At 38.9% G+C, this 17,685-nt stretch overlaps 1 protein-coding gene across 1 annotated transcript in view; it reads right to left on the minus strand.

The window, feature by feature from the left end:
- HABP2 (hyaluronan binding protein 2) overlaps nucleotides 1–17,685 on the minus strand; it is a 48,267-nt gene that overhangs the window by 20,233 nt on the left and 10,349 nt on the right. The window contains exons 3-4 of the mRNA XM_015425527.1: nucleotides 4,348–4,470; nucleotides 1,618–1,728 (exon numbers count right to left, since the gene is read on the minus strand). Coding sequence (XP_015281013.1) covers nucleotides 1,618–1,728; nucleotides 4,348–4,470 — 234 coding nt within the window. The remainder of the gene's footprint in view (nucleotides 1–1,617; nucleotides 1,729–4,347; nucleotides 4,471–17,685) is intronic.

The raw sequence follows: 17,685 nt of genomic DNA on the forward strand, positions 1-17,685 counted from the left end.
TTGAAAGAGATAATATGATATGTAGCTCAATTCATAATGGTACTAGCGTGATTAAGAGATAGCGTATATTTAAGCTAATTTGATGATCTCCTCTCTTGGGTTTTTAGTCAGTAGTGGGTTCTTTATCCCTTAAATGTAGTCCCCTCCCTCATTTCTGTTATAGTTTGTAGTCTTAATAAAAATGCAATAAAAATTCCCCATTGGGGAGCAAAAAGAAAAGAAAAGAACATATCAATTTTGTATTAGAATGTTCATTGATCTTTGAGGTTGCTTATGTAAACTATCTGTCCGTTTCTTAGAGGCTAACTGATGGTCAACAAAAGTGGACCCTTTGATTGAGATGATGATAGAGCATTGAATTGGATGTATTACATTGGGATGAGGCAAAATTTATGTATGTGTCCATATCTGAGTATTACATAGTTTGATCATAATACGTAATGACTTTTTTAAAAGGCTAAAAAGCTAAACACAAAAAATGCAACAGATGAAATATATGCGATGTCAGCACTGCAGATTTTTTTATTTTTATTTTATAAACTATGAAAAGTCATGAATGTCACAAATACTATAGATATAATCTTGACATTTCTTTCAAAACTGTTGACAAAGCAATAAATATTTGAACTAACTGATGGAATGTACATTTTGCAATCAAACTAACTATAGTCTGTTTAAATAATTATGCACTTTGGAGTAAGCAGGCATCAAATTATTTAATTAAAAGGTGCATGTAAAAGTGAATATGTTTTGTGAAACAGCAACAATAATATGAAACTAGCACTCACCTGGATGATTCAGAAGCTGGAATTAAGATTGCTGGGAAAAACATCAACAACCTCAGATATGCAGACGATACCACTCTAATGGCAGAAAGTGAAGAGGACCTAAAGAGCCTCTTGCTCAGGGTAAAAGAGGAGAGTGCAAAAGTGGGCTTGAAGCTCAACATCAAAAAAACTAAGATCATGGCATCCGGCCCCATCACTCCTTGGCAAATAGAAGGGGAAGTCGTGGATGCAGTGACTACGTTCCTGGGATCCAAGATCACTGCAGATGGTGACTGCAGCCATGAAATTAAAAGACGCCTGCTCATTGGGAGGAAAGCGATGGTGAACCTAGACAGCATATTAAAAAGTAGAGAAATCACCCTGCCAACAAAAGTCCATATGGTCAAAGCAATGGTATCCCCAGTAGTACTGTATGGCTGCAAGAGTTGGACTATAAGGAAGGCTGAGTGCCGAAGAATAGATTCTTTTGAACTATGGTGCTGGAGAAGACTCTTGAGAGTCCCCCAGACTACAAGGAGATCCTAAAAGAAATCAACCCTGATTATTCCCTGGAAGGCCAGATATTGAAGTTGAAGCTCAAATACTTTGGCCACCAAATGAGAAGGGAGTACTCACTGGAGAAGACCCTGATGGTGGGAAAGATTAAAGGTCAAAGAAGAAGGGGATGGCAAAGGATGAGATTGTTAGACAGTGTTATCGAGGCAACAAACATTAAATTAAGCAAACTCCGGAGCATGACAGAAGACAGGAGGGCCTGGCATGATGTGGTCCATGGGGTCATGAAGAGTTGGACTCGACTGTGACTGAACAACAACAACAAAGTACTCACCATGCTCACACTTGGATCCTGTATATGGTTTGACACAATGGCATGTATAGCTGTTTCTATTCCTTTCACAAATCCCATTATTCTGACATGGTTTGGCTTGGCATGGATTTACTGTCAGGGAAATAAAGCACAGGGTTTTTTTACAATTAGGCTGCTGCGTATGAAAGACTAAGGTTTTGTCATGGCAGCCATGTAAAGCATTATCAATCAATTATTTTATAGTCACTTTCCCCAGTCCACTGATGACTATTCTCTTGATAGGTTTACACATGCAAAACAGCTGTTTCATTTTCTCATATCTAAATTTGCTGTCTGCATATGTCAACCAGTTTAGGCTATCACTTTGTGCAGTCAAACGGGGACAACAGTCACTAAGTATCTCACTACTTCCTCTGGTCTGGGGACAGAGGAGATAACACTGCACAGCCAATAGCACCACTTCAAAGAAGAGGATACTGTACTGTTGCCCCCATGCTTGAGAGGAGAGAGATGGTGTATAATAGCATGGACTCAGTTAATTACTCTCAACATCCCACAATTAAGAAGGGTACATCTGCCAATCAATCTCTGATTTTGATATATTTATTTCCTTCACTATGTTTCCCCCAAAATTAAACCCAAATAAATGGTTACCAATTATAAACTAAGCTTGTTATTCCAGTTTGGTCCTTGCAATTGTTAAACACCTTTATTATGATGTATGCTAATTTGCCCCTTACCCTCTACCTATATGTATGTACTGGTAACTTCCAATTCAATGTATCTGAAGAAGTGCGTTTTGCTCATGAAAGCTTACACTTTGAATAAAACTTTGTTGGTCTTAAAGATGCCACTGGACTCAAACTTTGTTCTGCTGCTTCAGACCAACATGGCTACTCCACCTAAATCTACTTCCTCTCCATTCAGTTACACATGGCCAACTGCCTCTGAATCCAGATAATACAAGGAGGCTAAATACATTTTGAATTTCACTCCAAAATGAATCATCCTGCTTTGGAGATTTTTTTAGAAGGACTTCTAAATGAAGCAAGTTTCCTCTGAAATACTCCGCACTGAAGCAAAACCATCTGAGCCTCTTCAAGCTACTTCAGGTGGCTGCTTCATTTGGCTCTGAAGCCTTTTCATCCATATAAGGGAGATGGTTTCCAAGCAGTGAGGGAGAGCTCATGCAAGAGGCAATATGATCCACAGCTCTGATCACAGTAAGGCATATAGCTGCTGAATGAAGGCTGCTAACTGGTACTTCCTTTGCTTTCTCTGTGTGACTCTAAAAAGAGAAATATGAACGTATGAAAAATAGATAGGTTTCTGGATGTTTTCCCAATGAATATTTGCAGGAGTTTGGGGTGTGTATTCGGCTTGTTCATTAAATCAATGAATTCTTTCCCATTTCATTGTTCCTAATTAATATTTATAAGCCTGGGTTAGTTAAATTTGGACTCCGTATTTAAACTCCAACAGCCGGTAGTATTAGACAATCACATTCAATAAAGATTTTCCTAGGAACTTCTATATCTATCTTTCTGATTCTTTGCAAGGAATTAGTAATCAGCACTCTATTTCCCAGGACCTTGGTGCCAACTGAATGGAAAAGAAAATAATTATAAACTCAGACTTCAAATACTGTTTACATGAATAACTCTGGGACCTAGCTTTCTGAAATTTTGCAAGGCTCTTACCAAGTGTACCTCTATATTCCATGTGCATGTCATGCAAATTAGCCACAAAAACACCTATTCTTTTAAAGTGGAAGTCTTTTAAAATGATCAGATCCAATGATTTTTTGGATGAAATTCAGCAGGCATTGTTCACTCATGGAGGGTATCCACACCTGAAAATTTCATGTGATTCAAAATAATTTTTAAAAATATGATGAATTAAAATTTGCTGTTTGAAACCAGTAGGAAACAATGGTTTTAATACTCAGAACTGAAATGAAGCAGCTACCTAAATCAGACCCAAAATCATGCAAATTATTGAAATGAGCGAAGAAAATAAATCAAGCTGCTGAATGGAGCAACAAAACAAAAAATGAAATTAATTTTTTGCACATTCTACTAAATATTGAATTAATATTGTTGAATTAATGTATAAAGTAGTTTCATGCAGTGTCACCTGTATGTCTGAATTACACACTCTCTTAAAAAAAATTAAATACGTAGAAAGTATTTCTTCCATTTTAAAAATGTATATGTTTTTGTGTGATGCCTTAATTATGCTAAATGAGTCAGACCATGGGTCTAGTTCTCTGACTGGAAGTGACTCTCCAAGGCCTGAGGTGACAAAAGTCTTTCCCAACCCATCCTATTTGAGATTTTCTAAAGGAGGATGCAAGGATTTGAACCTAGGACCTATTGCATGCAAAACATGTACTGAACTACGCCCCCTACACCAAACCATTTACTTAGGTTTCCTTGAATGAAGGTAGACTATAACTCCAGTAATTCTAGTATAATATATCTTTATGCTGATCCAAAATACATCAATTCCAGTGAGAGATGGGACTTTTAAATATAATTTATATTGAAAGTAATAACAGTGGTCTCAATTTGTTTTGAAAACAGGTAATAGTTATACTCCTTAGAATACACACAATACAATAATCTATCCAAATCATATGACATTTTGCAAATAACCAAGAAAACAAAGTAAGAATTGAAGCTTTGTTGAATTTGTTTTTTTTTTCATTTTCCATTGCTCCTTTCACCATAAGAAAGTGTGAACCAATACCATTGTAGCTGAAGTATTCAAGGAACCAGTCAGGATCTCTGGCAAACACACCACGTCTGGTGTTAGTGGGTTTGAGTGTAGTATATTCAGAGCTGTATTCATAATAGTAGACATCAGATGAATCTGTCAGGAATGGGTGGAAATAGACACAGCATGCATAAATCTCTTATACAAGACATTCTTATTTTCTGGATGAGTAAAAGTTTTGATGGATTAGAAAGTTGAACTATTTATTACATTAGAATGAAAGCACTACTTATATAAGAGCAAATAATGAATTTGGACATGTTGGCAGTTTGACTAGTTCAGATGGTGTGTGTGTGTATTGTATCCTGTCTTGAGATCTCAGGCTGGATCACCAACAAATCCTTAGTTCATTTTACTTTCACAATAATTTTGGGAAATAGATTAGAATTAACGATTACCTGGCCAAGATCACCCAATAAGTTTCATAGCTGAGCAGATCTCCTCTAAACCAAACACTCTAGAGATTGACCACATTGGTTCCTTTACAATTGTAGCACTATCCAGTCATATCCAGTAGAAAGTGATGGAACTCCAAATCAAATCTCATATTATTTTGCGGCATGATAAAGTCACCATAAGATGATTTTATGAAGCCAGTTTTCTATGATGCATATTTTATTTGAATTACATAGTGCTTATGCTGTCTGGTGAATTCTTTAGGTGTCAAGTATGAACTGGAAATAGTAGCTCATCATATAAGTGTTTGTTGAAACAAATCATTTGCCATCCAGAATTTATGTGGTGACTTTATCATGTATCTTATGCCTCTGAACACATGCTTATGAGGACATGCATGTTTATCAAATGTCCTGATAATATTTATAAATGTTATTCAACATGATATTTCAGCAATCAATGTGATATTTTGAAATATCTGTTTTCAAATTAATCTCAATCTAAATCTGTCCAGCTGTATTTTATTCTGCCTAATATATCACTGAAGAACAAAGTTCCATTTTAGGGCATAGTCCACATTCTATTGCAGGCGATAGCAAAGCTTCTATTGATCTTAATAGTTTAGGACTGCATTTCAACGTTTTGTGCTAATGACTGACATTTAGCTGCATTATTCAGAACATTTACTTTAAGATACTTTTATTATTGTTACCCTCATAATTCAGACTACTAACATCAGACCATGAGGCAATTGCAACTTTGCTTGTGGTCTTCAGGCAAAAGAAAAAGCCTCATTAGGGAGCCCCTATAGAAAGCTTCAGGGTCCCAATCCCATTCAGGACAATGCTGAAACCACACTACTGGGATAATACTTCTACTTAGATAAAGGATAAAGTGCAGATAATTATTCCAGTCCTAGTAGCCATATAAGAGAAGGGACATATTCACGAACAAAGGGAACAAGTGGGAGATTCTCCTTAGCTTTGATCATGGTGCCACATTTCCAATACACAGGCACAGATCTTTGTTCATAGCCATGGCTCTCAGGATACCCATTGACAAATAGCTTTCAGAACAGCAAAGTGAAGATTGGATGGCAGTTCTTTCCATAGACTTTTCACAGAAGTAGTTGATTAAGACGGGTCATCCGCTCTTTCCGGCAGGTGTCACTGCAGTTTGTTGGAACCACTGGTGAGTTTCAAAGAGCAGGTATGGTAATGAGGAGACTGAAAATGCATACAGGGACACTTTTAAAAGCTCTCCCCTAGGGCTGGGCTGAAGGCCTGGTGGATAACGCTTCGCCTTGAACTGATTATCAATGACATTATCTTAGTTTTCTCCACTCATTCATTCTGTTGCAGCCTTTATCTTTATTCTTCCTTTGCTTCTGATGAAAAAAAATATACCTTTTTGTACAATGGATGCTTTATATTTCATATTAAAATAGAACTTTCTTTTTTTCTATGTGCCAACCCTGGTTTCTTGACGGGAAAAAAAAGTTTCACCTCATTTATCGTTATGTCAAGTCAAGACTTCTTTTCTTCGCTCATTATTTCATAAGAGTCGAGTCTTTGCAATATGAAAGTACTGCAGGAGTGCACGCCGGGCTGTGGAATAAGGATCTCATTCCAAGATAAGGCCATTGTCTTCACCAAGAAAATAAAGTTTAATGCAGTACAATAGAAAAGGGAAAAACAAAGAGAACGTTTGCCTGGAGTTCAGACTTCAAGCTGACATTGCGTAGGAGGATTTTGCAGAAGTTTGATTTTCTTCTGTTTATTTATTAAACTTTGTCTAAGAAAAGATATCTTTGGCTCCACATGTACTTTTAAGGTCTGCATGTCATCCCAATACTCTACAGATGAAACAAACAGGGCCTTTTCCTTGAGTGAACAATAGTTCCATTTTTGGATGCTTTGAGAGCACCTTTCAGTTTGTAGTTTCTCCCCCTTGAGGACTTCTCCTTGATTTGTTTTGTCTCACCTGCCTTTATTAGTTCCTAATGAAACATTGGATGACATCATGTGAACTGACCACATGATAGCACCAGCCATTAGGAACTTACATTTTCTCACAGTTGTTAGTCTTTCTTTGTTCATTTTGTTTGAGCATTTCTTTTTGGATCATTTGCACGTTTTGTTCAGTAATTGGTAGTGAGAATTCTACCCACAAAGCTTTCAGTATCATAGGAGACTTTGTATTACGATTCAGATTATTTGCGTGAGCTTTTTTTTACATGAACAAATTGCTCTGACTAATCAATCAAGATCTACATATTTACACTTGCATTTAAAACATATTCAGATTTAATATGTATGAAGGACAGATGATATGAATGTGGGAGATGAATGGTTAGAGATTCTTAGTATGAATATCTGAATGAATAAATAGCAAGTATATATAAATCACTAAGAATCTGAAGTATGATACTGGCAGTATCTGTCAAACTATATCTCTTCTTTTTACACAAAGGCTAACAGAAAACACCAACATGGTACAAGCCAATATTTCTACAATCCAAATCTTCTTGCATTGTTTATTGGATGTCTCCTCCTGTTGATTGTATTGATTTACTCTGTGTAATCCTCCTTAAATCCCAATGAGAAAGGCAGACTATACATATTGTAAATAAGTTAATAAATACATAAATGTAAGAATCCTGAAGTGTTTGTCTCGGATATTTTTTCCAGGAAAATGACTTTTTATCAAAAACCACATTTGAAATTTTGTACATCATTATGCTTGATCTGTTGGTGACATTGTTCTATATTATCTCATAACTCCCCACTTTTGCTTGTTGGCCTTTGGCTCCTTTACTTCAAGGGCTGCTATTTATTTAGCTGCTTCAGATATGGAAGTTGTAGCAATGAAAATGTCATATTGCTGGTTGACTGATCTGGACTCTGCCTAATCAGTTGTTTTGTTTTACAGAAGTGGCACAGAATGTTTCACTTAATGGGATGGAAAACTGTTCCCCTTTTCTCAGGGCCTTGCACATTCTTACAACTTCAGGACATGTTGCAGAGGCTGAGGTGCAGCAACTGCTGCAAGTCCACTCATGAATGATTTCCCTGCATAAGGCAAAAAAAGCTGCATTTGCAGGCTTTCTGAAAGGGTAATTTCCTGGGCAAAGTATCAAAGGCCAGGTCTCTCTGGCACAGTGGTATTCCCTGTCTTTCCTATACCATTTTTCTTAAACTCAAAATTTTTCATTTCAACTAGGTTATCACATTAGCTGAGAGTATTTGGATACAGGATGGTATTTTAAACACTAACTCTCAAGAGTTATCAGACTAATTGTATACCTGACAAATGACAGAGCATAATTGATATTACATAAACACCTCTTAGATCCGTCATGGCATAGAGCACATTACACTGTGTACATCACTATCAGCTGGTCTTTATAGAAGAACATTTATCCATGGATTATACTTACTACATAAAAAGTAATAGAAAGACTTCTCTGTTACAAAGGCAATCTGGGCAAGTAATTCATCAACTGGGCAAATTATTCCAGCCTAAGCACTGTTTTAGGCTGCTAATTTTATTTACATTTATGCTCAGGCTGGTATTTTTAATAGTTTGTTAAATGTTAATGATTTTATGCTGTTTTATTATTTGATCCTGTTTCATTTTGTAAATTGCCTTGGGCAGGTTCTCTGGAAAGGTGGCATCTAAATTTTCTAAATAAACAAATAGATGGCAGTTAATATCATAATGTCAATTGGGATTATCACTATCTATGTCTCTTTTCCCACTACTTTGGGTTGTTTTATTTGGCTGATATCATGCTTTTTTATATGTTATACATTGCCAGGGGTACATGGGTAAAAAGGAAAGGTGATTTTAAAATGCAATAGTGAATAACAAATTCTCAGTATACACTTGCTCTTATTAAAAACTGACCAAGCATTTAGTATTTATGTATCCTTTATTTTGCACCCCATTCCTATAGATTGCAACATCTGGAATCACACTAACAGGATTAACCAAAGGGTAAATGGATTCCACATTTCTTCATGTTTGAATAGTATGATTCTTTCTCATTAAAAAAATGAATTATTTAGCAAGCAGGAAAGAAAATATCACCAAGAAAGAAGAATATTTAAAAATGTGGTGCATTGATGACTGTCTTGTATTTTTATGCATTTCTATACAGAATTGTTACAACTATTTAAACATTGCGCTACCATTTGGGTGCCACTTAAAGTTATTCTACATGGTGGCTGGTTGTATGCCATAATATATTCATGTTTCCAACATGCAAACCATATGATTTCTTCTGGCATATTATCAGTGGCATAGTCAAGCTGACTTCTAAATCCATCTACTATACTGCTGAATTATGAGTGACACCGAGCTATGTGTGAATAGTGCAGTATAAGTGCATAATTTGATCTGAGGAAACCTTGGCCTAATTGTGTGGCTACCCAAATCCAAAAATGGGCTTTATCTAGCATTTCCTCTTAGAGATAAACTCTAACCAGATGAACACTTTTCAATATGGTGGTCTTACTACTTCCATTTAAACAGGAAATTTTTATATTCTTTATTTTTCAGAAATATGTCCAAGAATGCCCAAGTGCAGCACACTATATAATATCAGTCAGTCTCTTTATTATTACAGTCATCGACCAGTACAACACATAATATAAAATCTCTCAGTTTACGTATAAATTTTGTCACCAAACTGGCAACTGATTTTGAATTACAGTCTGGCATTTTATCACAAAATATATTTCTCTAACAATATATTCAAAGGTGAAATTAGTCTCCATTCAGAGATGAGCTTTTCATCTGCATGGCTATGCAACTAAAGAAATCTCGTAAACCTGCTTCATTTTTTTAAATACTCCTCTTCATCGGTTTCGTTGCACTAGTTAACCTCCTTTTCTTTACTGAGGAAATATTTTTGTTCAGTTCATTAAATTATTCATAACAAGTCATAGATTTAGTAAAGTGAAAGCAACTTTTAATATTGTGGAATCAGATCCTTCACTCTGCAAATGCTGAAAAACCTTAACATATTTAAGGATGCTGTGATCCGACATTTGTCTCTGAAATATGACAATTACTCACAATTTAATGATACATTCTACATGTACATTTTCAAAGAATAACTTTTTTCTGTGTACAAAAAAAGACCTTTCCTGGGGCCACGAGTGATAGGCAAACTGACTTTCAAATCACCTCTTAAACTGATTTATTTAAACAATTTAGACTGCTCCTTTCTGCCTATAAGGTCCATTAAGATAGCTTACAGTTAAAACAAGTATTATAAAAACACATCATCAAAACAATTAAAACCAAACTAAAATATATATTTAAAACAAACTTATGGAAGGAGGGAGGGACCACTGGGGGGATGCCCTTGAGAGATACATGCCATCACCCCTGGTGACTGAAAGACTGTGTTGGATATAAATACAGCAGGTGGAAACTCAGTTGAAAGCTTTAGCACAAAGTAGATGAAACTCATTTAACAAGGCACCACTGAGCTACAACACCATAGTACAAGCAGCTACTGTGCATGAATAAAGCTGTCTGGCATGGCTATAACGTAGAACACTGAACAACAACATTGAGGTGATCCAGTGATGGGGCTCAACTTGCATGTAAGAAAGAAGGTTGATAAGAGTAAATCCAAACCTATCCAACTGTTGCAGCCATCTTCTGTGGCCCTGCTTTAGGTGGCCCTGCTTTCTGATACAAGGCAGGTGGCAATCCAGGAGAGCGCCTTCTCAGTCATGGCACCAAAACCCTGGAACAGTCTCCAGCGAGAGACTCATATGTCCCCTTCTGCTGCTATCTTACACCAGAGAGCACATCTCCTTATCCAAATCTCCTGGTGATGCAGTAGAGATCCTGAATAGCTGCTGGGCTGCTGTGGTTAACTGGCTAAGAGTAAACAAATTGAAACTAAACCCTAAAGAGACAGAAGTAATGCTGGTTGGGAAGGTGGAGATCTTTAAAGACATTGTGCACCCCACTTTTGATGGAGTTCAGCTGATCTTTGCTGAGTCAGTTAAAGCCTTGGGGTTATACTGGATCCAGCGTTGTAATGCCATGGCTCAGTGGAAGAGCCTCTCCACAAGCATAAGATTCCAGGTTCAATCCCCTGCATCTCCAGCTAAAAGGACTAAGCAGTAGGTGACGTGAAAGACTGCCTAAAACTCTGGAGAGCCATTGCCAGTCTGAGCAGACAATAATGATCCTTGATGGACTGATGGTATGATTCAGTATACGGCAGCTTCATTTGTGTATAGGGATGGACACGAACTGAGAAACAAACCATGGTTCAAGCATGAACCAGGTCAGTTCGTGGTTCATTTTGAACCAGTTTGTTTGGTTGCATCATTCCTGAATCCAAAAGTCTTTTTTTCTTTTTTCTAAGCTTTATCAGTTTTATCCAGTATTACATATGGTAGATCGTATACATTGGAGTCTACATTTTCCAAGAGTTATTTATCCACTTATACACTCTCTCACCTAATTGTATGAATACATTTGTCTTTCTCTTGTAACACCAAATTTAGTTCGTCCATTTGTATCAGTTCAAGCAGTTTTGTCCTTATTTCCTCCCTTGTCGAGGTTTTTTCTAGTTTCCAAAACTTAACCAACAATATCCTGGCAGTTGTCAATACACAGATAAACAGATAGACATCTTTTTGTACAAAGCTATCCGGGATTATATTTAACAAAGCCATTTCGGGTGTTAAAAAAATATTTTCTTCCATTATTTCTGATATTATTTTTTGTACCTTTAACCAATAGTTACGAACCTTGCTGCAACGACACCACATATGGAAAAACGTTCCCACATTTCCTTTGCATTTCCAGCAGTTGGAAACAGATTTATGACACTTAGTTAATCTATCTGGTGTCCAGTACCATCTATGAAACATTTTTAAAATATTCTCTTTATAACTTATAGATCTCATATATCTGACTGTTTTCCACATTTTCAGCCATTTATCTATTTCTATAGAGTGGCCAATGTCTCTAATCCAGGAGATCATGATTGTTTTAATTATTTCATCCTGCATATATTCTTCCCAAAGAAATCTATAAAGATTCTGTATCATCTTGTCACTTGTTGATAGCCAGATCTTGTCTAATTGGGTTTAGCAATATAGAATCCCACAACTGCATCCTTGGCATATGTAGATTGAAGTTGTAAGGTTTCCCACCAAGTAAATTTGATTTTAAGAGTATCCCAAAGTCTCTCCTTGGATTTCAGTTTATTATCCTTATCCAATAAACCTTCATAAGTTTCTCTGTCATGTTCAGTAGTAAGGGAAGGTTTTATAAACGCTTCTAAGGGGGATACCCATCAAAAGCCTTTTTTTCCATGGAGGTTCATTTGGTTCATTAGAGCAGTTCATTCTCCAGACAACCTGGTGCTGATTCAATCAATTCCTAGTAGGCAGCACTGGGGTGGACTTGTGGAAAGCCATAGAAACTCCCATAGCAGTTGTCCATAGCTTGATTGGCAGCTCTGGGAGCAGATTGTATATATGCCACACCCTGACTCAGCTGCTTTCACTTTTCAGCAGAAAGAGAGAGGAGTTAGTCATCATGTGAGAGCAAGTTAGGAAGAATTGCTTCCTGTGTGGTGGATTTAAGGGGAGGCTAGAGCTGAGCTTTCCTGGGGGCACCTGTTTTAGGGGGCTATAATCTAGGCATCCCAAATCCAATCTTCATCAGACTTTGAGGTCAGGTGAAAGAGAGCCTGCTGAAGACTCTCCGTGTGTTTGGCATCTCTAACTCACAAGGGGACTGTTGTACCACCTCCCAGACTCCCAAACTGAATGAACCATGAACCAATTCAGGAAACAGGAAATGTTTGTGAAAGTTTGTGGTTCGTGTAATCAAACAAACCATGAATCACCACAAACCACGATTTTCCTGGTTCATAACCATCCCTAGCAATAACTTATTAATGTCACAGTGATGGTAAGGATGTGTCCATACCAACTCAGTGACAAAAAGTGTAAAACCAGTCAGTTTATGATGCCAATCCAATAAAGCAGTGTTGTATAAGCAGGAAGAGAGAGGAGTTAGTTGTTGTGTGAGACCGAGTTAGGAAGAATTGCTTACTGTGTGGCTGATATAAGAGGAAGCTAGAGCTTAGGGTGTTCTGTGTAGGATCTTTATATGTTTTGGGGGGTTATAACTCAGGCATCCCAAATCCAATCTTCACCAAACTTTTGGAGGGTAGGTGGAGGAGAGCCTGCTGAAGAGTTTGGCATCTCTAACTCACAAAAGGACTTTTCTACCACCTCCCAAACTCATGAACTGAACAAACCATGAACCAGTTCGGGAAATGGGAAACATTAATGAAAGTTCATGATTCGTGTAATCAAACAAACCAGAAACCACCATTTTCCTGGTTCATGACTATCCTATTTGTGTAACATTATTGCTGGAGAAACAAGTTAATGCAGCTGCAAAAAACACTTTCTTCCAACTCAGCATAGCCTGTAAGATGGCCCCTTGCCTTGATACACCTGTATATATGTTACTTTGAAACATGGAGGGGAAGAGTATGGGGTTGTTTGTGTGGTCCCTATTCCTGATGTATGCCAGGAATGGAGAGCTTTCTTGCTGCCCCTCAGCAGTACCACATTTCAATAGCAAGACCAAATAGGTATGTTGTTTTTGCAGAGATCAGACTTTGGAGCACTGGTTCCCAAAATAAGCAATACTGCACCCTAGGAGGCGCTGGAACGATCCAGGTGGGTGGTAGGAGCCTTGGGTGTAATTGGGGGGGGGTTGAATAAAAATAAGGGGGTAATGGAAGAATAAAGAAAGAAGAGTCCAGGACCTATTTTACAGCAGCCTTTTCCTGTCTTCTCCTGGTCTTCCCTGGGATCAGGGAGGGAGGTGGGGGTGGACAGGGGTCTCCACAGCCAATCACAGCCTTTGTTATCTTAATTTTCTGTGTGCATACAAATGTTACTATGGTTGATTTTATAAAATACTTTTATGATTTTGAGCTTCAAAGTGTCTTATTTACAACGACATCTTTCTTTACTATGTGCAAATTTGTCACTGCACCTTTTTGTCCACTTCTTGAGGGTAGATTTCCAGGGGGGCACTGAGTAATTCTTTTTTCTGAAAAGGGGGCAGGAGGCCAAATAAGTTTGGGAACCTCTGCTTTAGAGCATTTAAAATATAAGAAAGTTTAATAAATGAATAAATGAATAAAAACTACACATTTGAGCAATTTGGGCTTAGCATGGGAACAAAGAATCACTCAATACTGTGTGATTGCTTAGGGAATCAGTTATCAGGTGCTTAATGTAGGATCTTTATATTCTTATTTTATTTTACTTTATTTTGTATATGAAATGCCTGACAATTTAACATTTTTGGCAAGCTGTCCTGAATCAAATTACTGCAATCACCTTGTAATCAATACCTCTAAAACCTGAGCTCCTACTTTTAAACCTTTGGAACCCAGTGGATCGAGTTGACATCCATGAAAATCTTATCTCCCTCCTTTTTGCTGTGGAAAGACTTACAATAGCTGGAAATCTTCTCCATAGACCTTGACAATGTGGTGTGATAAGATACGGAACCCATTCATTATGTAGAAGAATTCTACCATTGTTGATTACTCTCAAACAAGCTATAGAAAAATCTATGACAATTTCATCATCACCTGGCTTCCAGTCTTAATTTATATGTCAGAGAGAGACCTTCCCCCTAACTCGAATTACCATTCCTGGATTTCCTATGATATACTTATCAAATCATCTCTCCATTGTTGATCAGAGCTTCCACTATTCACCCTATTATTTTTGGCAGTTCCCCACTCTTGGAGGAATAAATCATTAATTACTTCATTACATCTGTATTTATTTTTTTATCTGTCTGGTTTGCCTGTTTTTTATTTGATATGTTGTAATTTTGCCTTGCTTAGTCATAACATTTATTTCTCTACCATCATCTACATATGCATTTAACTGGTTTTTTTTCTTATTGCTTACTGATTAACTGGCTTTGTATATATGATGTATACATGTATGCATAGGTATATATGCTGGCCATGGTTGTATCCTGGCCTTATTATTAATAAACTTTTAAAATTTAAAAAAACATACAGTAAAATTATTCATTTGCATTTACAATCCCCCTCCCAATTTTATAATACCTTTTAGGGTATTCCTACCAAGATCCATCCTAACATACATAGACTACAAGATATTATGTTATTTCTATCTGGAACCCCATTTTAAAAAGCTAATTCCCCCTTCTCTGGGTCCAGTTTGGGTAACAATTCTTCGGTGGAAGGTGTTCATCCACATGCCACTCTGCTGTATAAAGACATTTTTATTATAAAACATTATATATATTTATTTAAAACATATTTATGTTGCCTTTCCACCCTATTTCAGCAATTAAAATTACAGTTAAAATGATAAAATAATTCAGTTAAAAACATATAAAAAAACAACACTAGAAGGAGGACCAGTAAATGTCTTCATCTGCTGGGGAAAGATACCAGACAAATCTTCCTGGGGAGGGAATTCCAAAGTTTTGGTGCCACAACCGAGAAGGCCCTTGCTGAGATTGCCATTCATCTACCTTCAGATGAAGCAGGGCCCCTGAGGATGAATGAACTATACAGATATGTTCATAAGTTGGTCCCAGGTAGCACAGGGCTTTGAAGGTCAAGACCAGCACCTTAAACTGTACCCGGAAACAGAGTAGATGGGCCCTCCAGTCAACATCCTGGCTGCAGCATTCTATACCAATTGATGTTTCCAAACACTTTTCAACGGTACCCCCGTCCGCTTTCCTCCCTCAGAGGCAAGATTTTCTCTCCATTTTTCATTCCCTTTCTGACTGAGCAGCTTTAATGGTCTTCTTTCCTGAAGAGCTTTGGCTGTCCCACCTTAGCCCTTTTCACATTACTTTTCTAAACTGGATATTATTCGTTATTGGCATGTCATAGAGTATAGTGATACAGGGATGGGGGTTTCACACAGCAATTTTCTTCTCATTAATGAGCTGTCTCTGAAGCATTATGGCCATTTCAAACTGCGCCGCTTTCCCCAACCTTTTTTGCCCCAGACATAATCTTCCTCAGAGGTTTTTTAAAAAATGTTTTATTGGGAGTGCTATGGTGCTGAAACAGGACCTCAAATCGGCGCGATAGTGGCACCATTGAGATGCCTGGACTTCATTGAAACACATTGAGATACATGCAATCATGACTGTTGCCACCTGGAAACAAGGAGGACAGAAGTAGCTCATTGGACAGTGGGTTTAATTGGGAGCTTTGGGCTTCAGTGATTGGTGTGACAGATGTTTCCAGGTGACAACAGGATGGTCACGGAGGAGATATCCTGTACCGCATTCTTCTGCTCAACCAAACATGCAATCATGGTAGAGTTCTAGTGGGTGGATAAGTCCAGGATGAGCTCCTTCCCCTCACCTTGCCTCTTGTGCAGCAGACAGACAGACCTGATGCTGTGCAAGAAGTGGACAGCAAGGCGCCAGCAGGTCTCCAGGAAGGACTGCCTCTCAAGGGTGGCAGGGTCCCAGGTGGGCTAGACAGTGATCCCCAGCCCCAGATGGTGTGTGTGCCATTCAGATTATGCCCTTTAGGCACACAACCTTCACTGCTGCCTGCATGTTGGCACTGGCATCTGTGATTATGTAGCCACAGATGATGTTTCCACTGCCCACTCACTCCCTCAGGCTACTCAGTATCATGGCGTTGATGTTTTCTGCTGTGCGGTCTGCATCTATTCCCTGTGCATGGAGCAGAACCACTTTGTAGCCTGGTGGCCAGACTGTCTCCTCCTGGGGCCTGGTCACAATAAAAATGTGGGTCCTCAGCTAAGGTACCCAGTAGCTAAGCCCCTCTGCTCAGTGTGAGCAGAGAGTCAGGCTGAGTCCACCTAATACCCCCAAACCCCAGGAGGGGACAGGAGTTCATGGTCAAAATGTGGATTGTCAGCCATGCATTCAGTATTTAAGCCCCTTTGCTCGGCATGAGCAGAGTAACAGGGTGGTAGGGCAGTAGCCAGCAGTGGGGCTTTGGGGGCATAGCTCTCTGTCGATTATGCAGCACCCCAGCAGGAAGAGGTGGTGAGGGGTGAGGGGAAGGAAGGAGGGATACAGAAATAGCTTCAGGCCAGTGGCGCGGCATAGCTCAAGCTCTACCTTCCCTCACCTTTTGCAGGCTGCACGAGGCTCCAGATTTGTCTCTTCTTACCTGCAGCCCAGCAGGGAGAGTGAGTGGAAGGTGGAGAGCACAGCAGGATGGTGCAGCAATACAGGGTTCAGTCATGCGAATAGGCAGGAGCTGCCCTTGCTGAACTCTACCAGGGCTGGCCCACCTCAACCCAAAGGCTGGAGCTGGCAAACTCAGCTTTGACTCGTGGGTAACTGTGCCCTGCCTCATGCAGAGGCATGCCTTGGGAAGGGGTAGGTAGGACTGCCTGGCATGGGCTCATCAAGAGTGGCCAAGAAGTCCCCCAGTCCATGGAGAGGAGGATTGCTGTGGGTCCGGGTGAGGCACGGTGAGGCAGGCAGGCGAATGGGAGGGTTAAATTTAATTTCATTTGTACCCCCTGGTGCTGAAGATCCCCCCAGGACAAATTCCTGGCTACAGGGTTGTGGGATGGCTTAGAGCCCTGAGTCCACCTAACACCCAAATCCCAGCAGGGGAGAGGAGTTCACAATCAGGAGGGAATGTGCTCTGCTAGCCTGCTTTTAACAAGTTCCCTGCCTCTCTGTGTAAACTGCCAACAGCCAACAGAGGAGAGGGTGTGGAGCTGAGCTGAGTTTATATATAGCGTTCTGATCCCATAGAACAGAATGGGAGCTCTGTTATTGGCAGCCAGCAGTGCCTGTTAAACTCTGGAGAGCTCCTATTGGTGTTTCCAAGGCTGG

The sequence above is a fragment of the Gekko japonicus genome, unplaced genomic scaffold, assembly GCF_001447785.1.
Source record: "Gekko japonicus isolate JY-2015 unplaced genomic scaffold, Gekko_japonicus_V1.1 scaffold633, whole genome shotgun sequence".
Lineage (NCBI taxonomy): Eukaryota > Metazoa > Chordata > Lepidosauria > Squamata > Gekkonidae > Gekko > Gekko japonicus.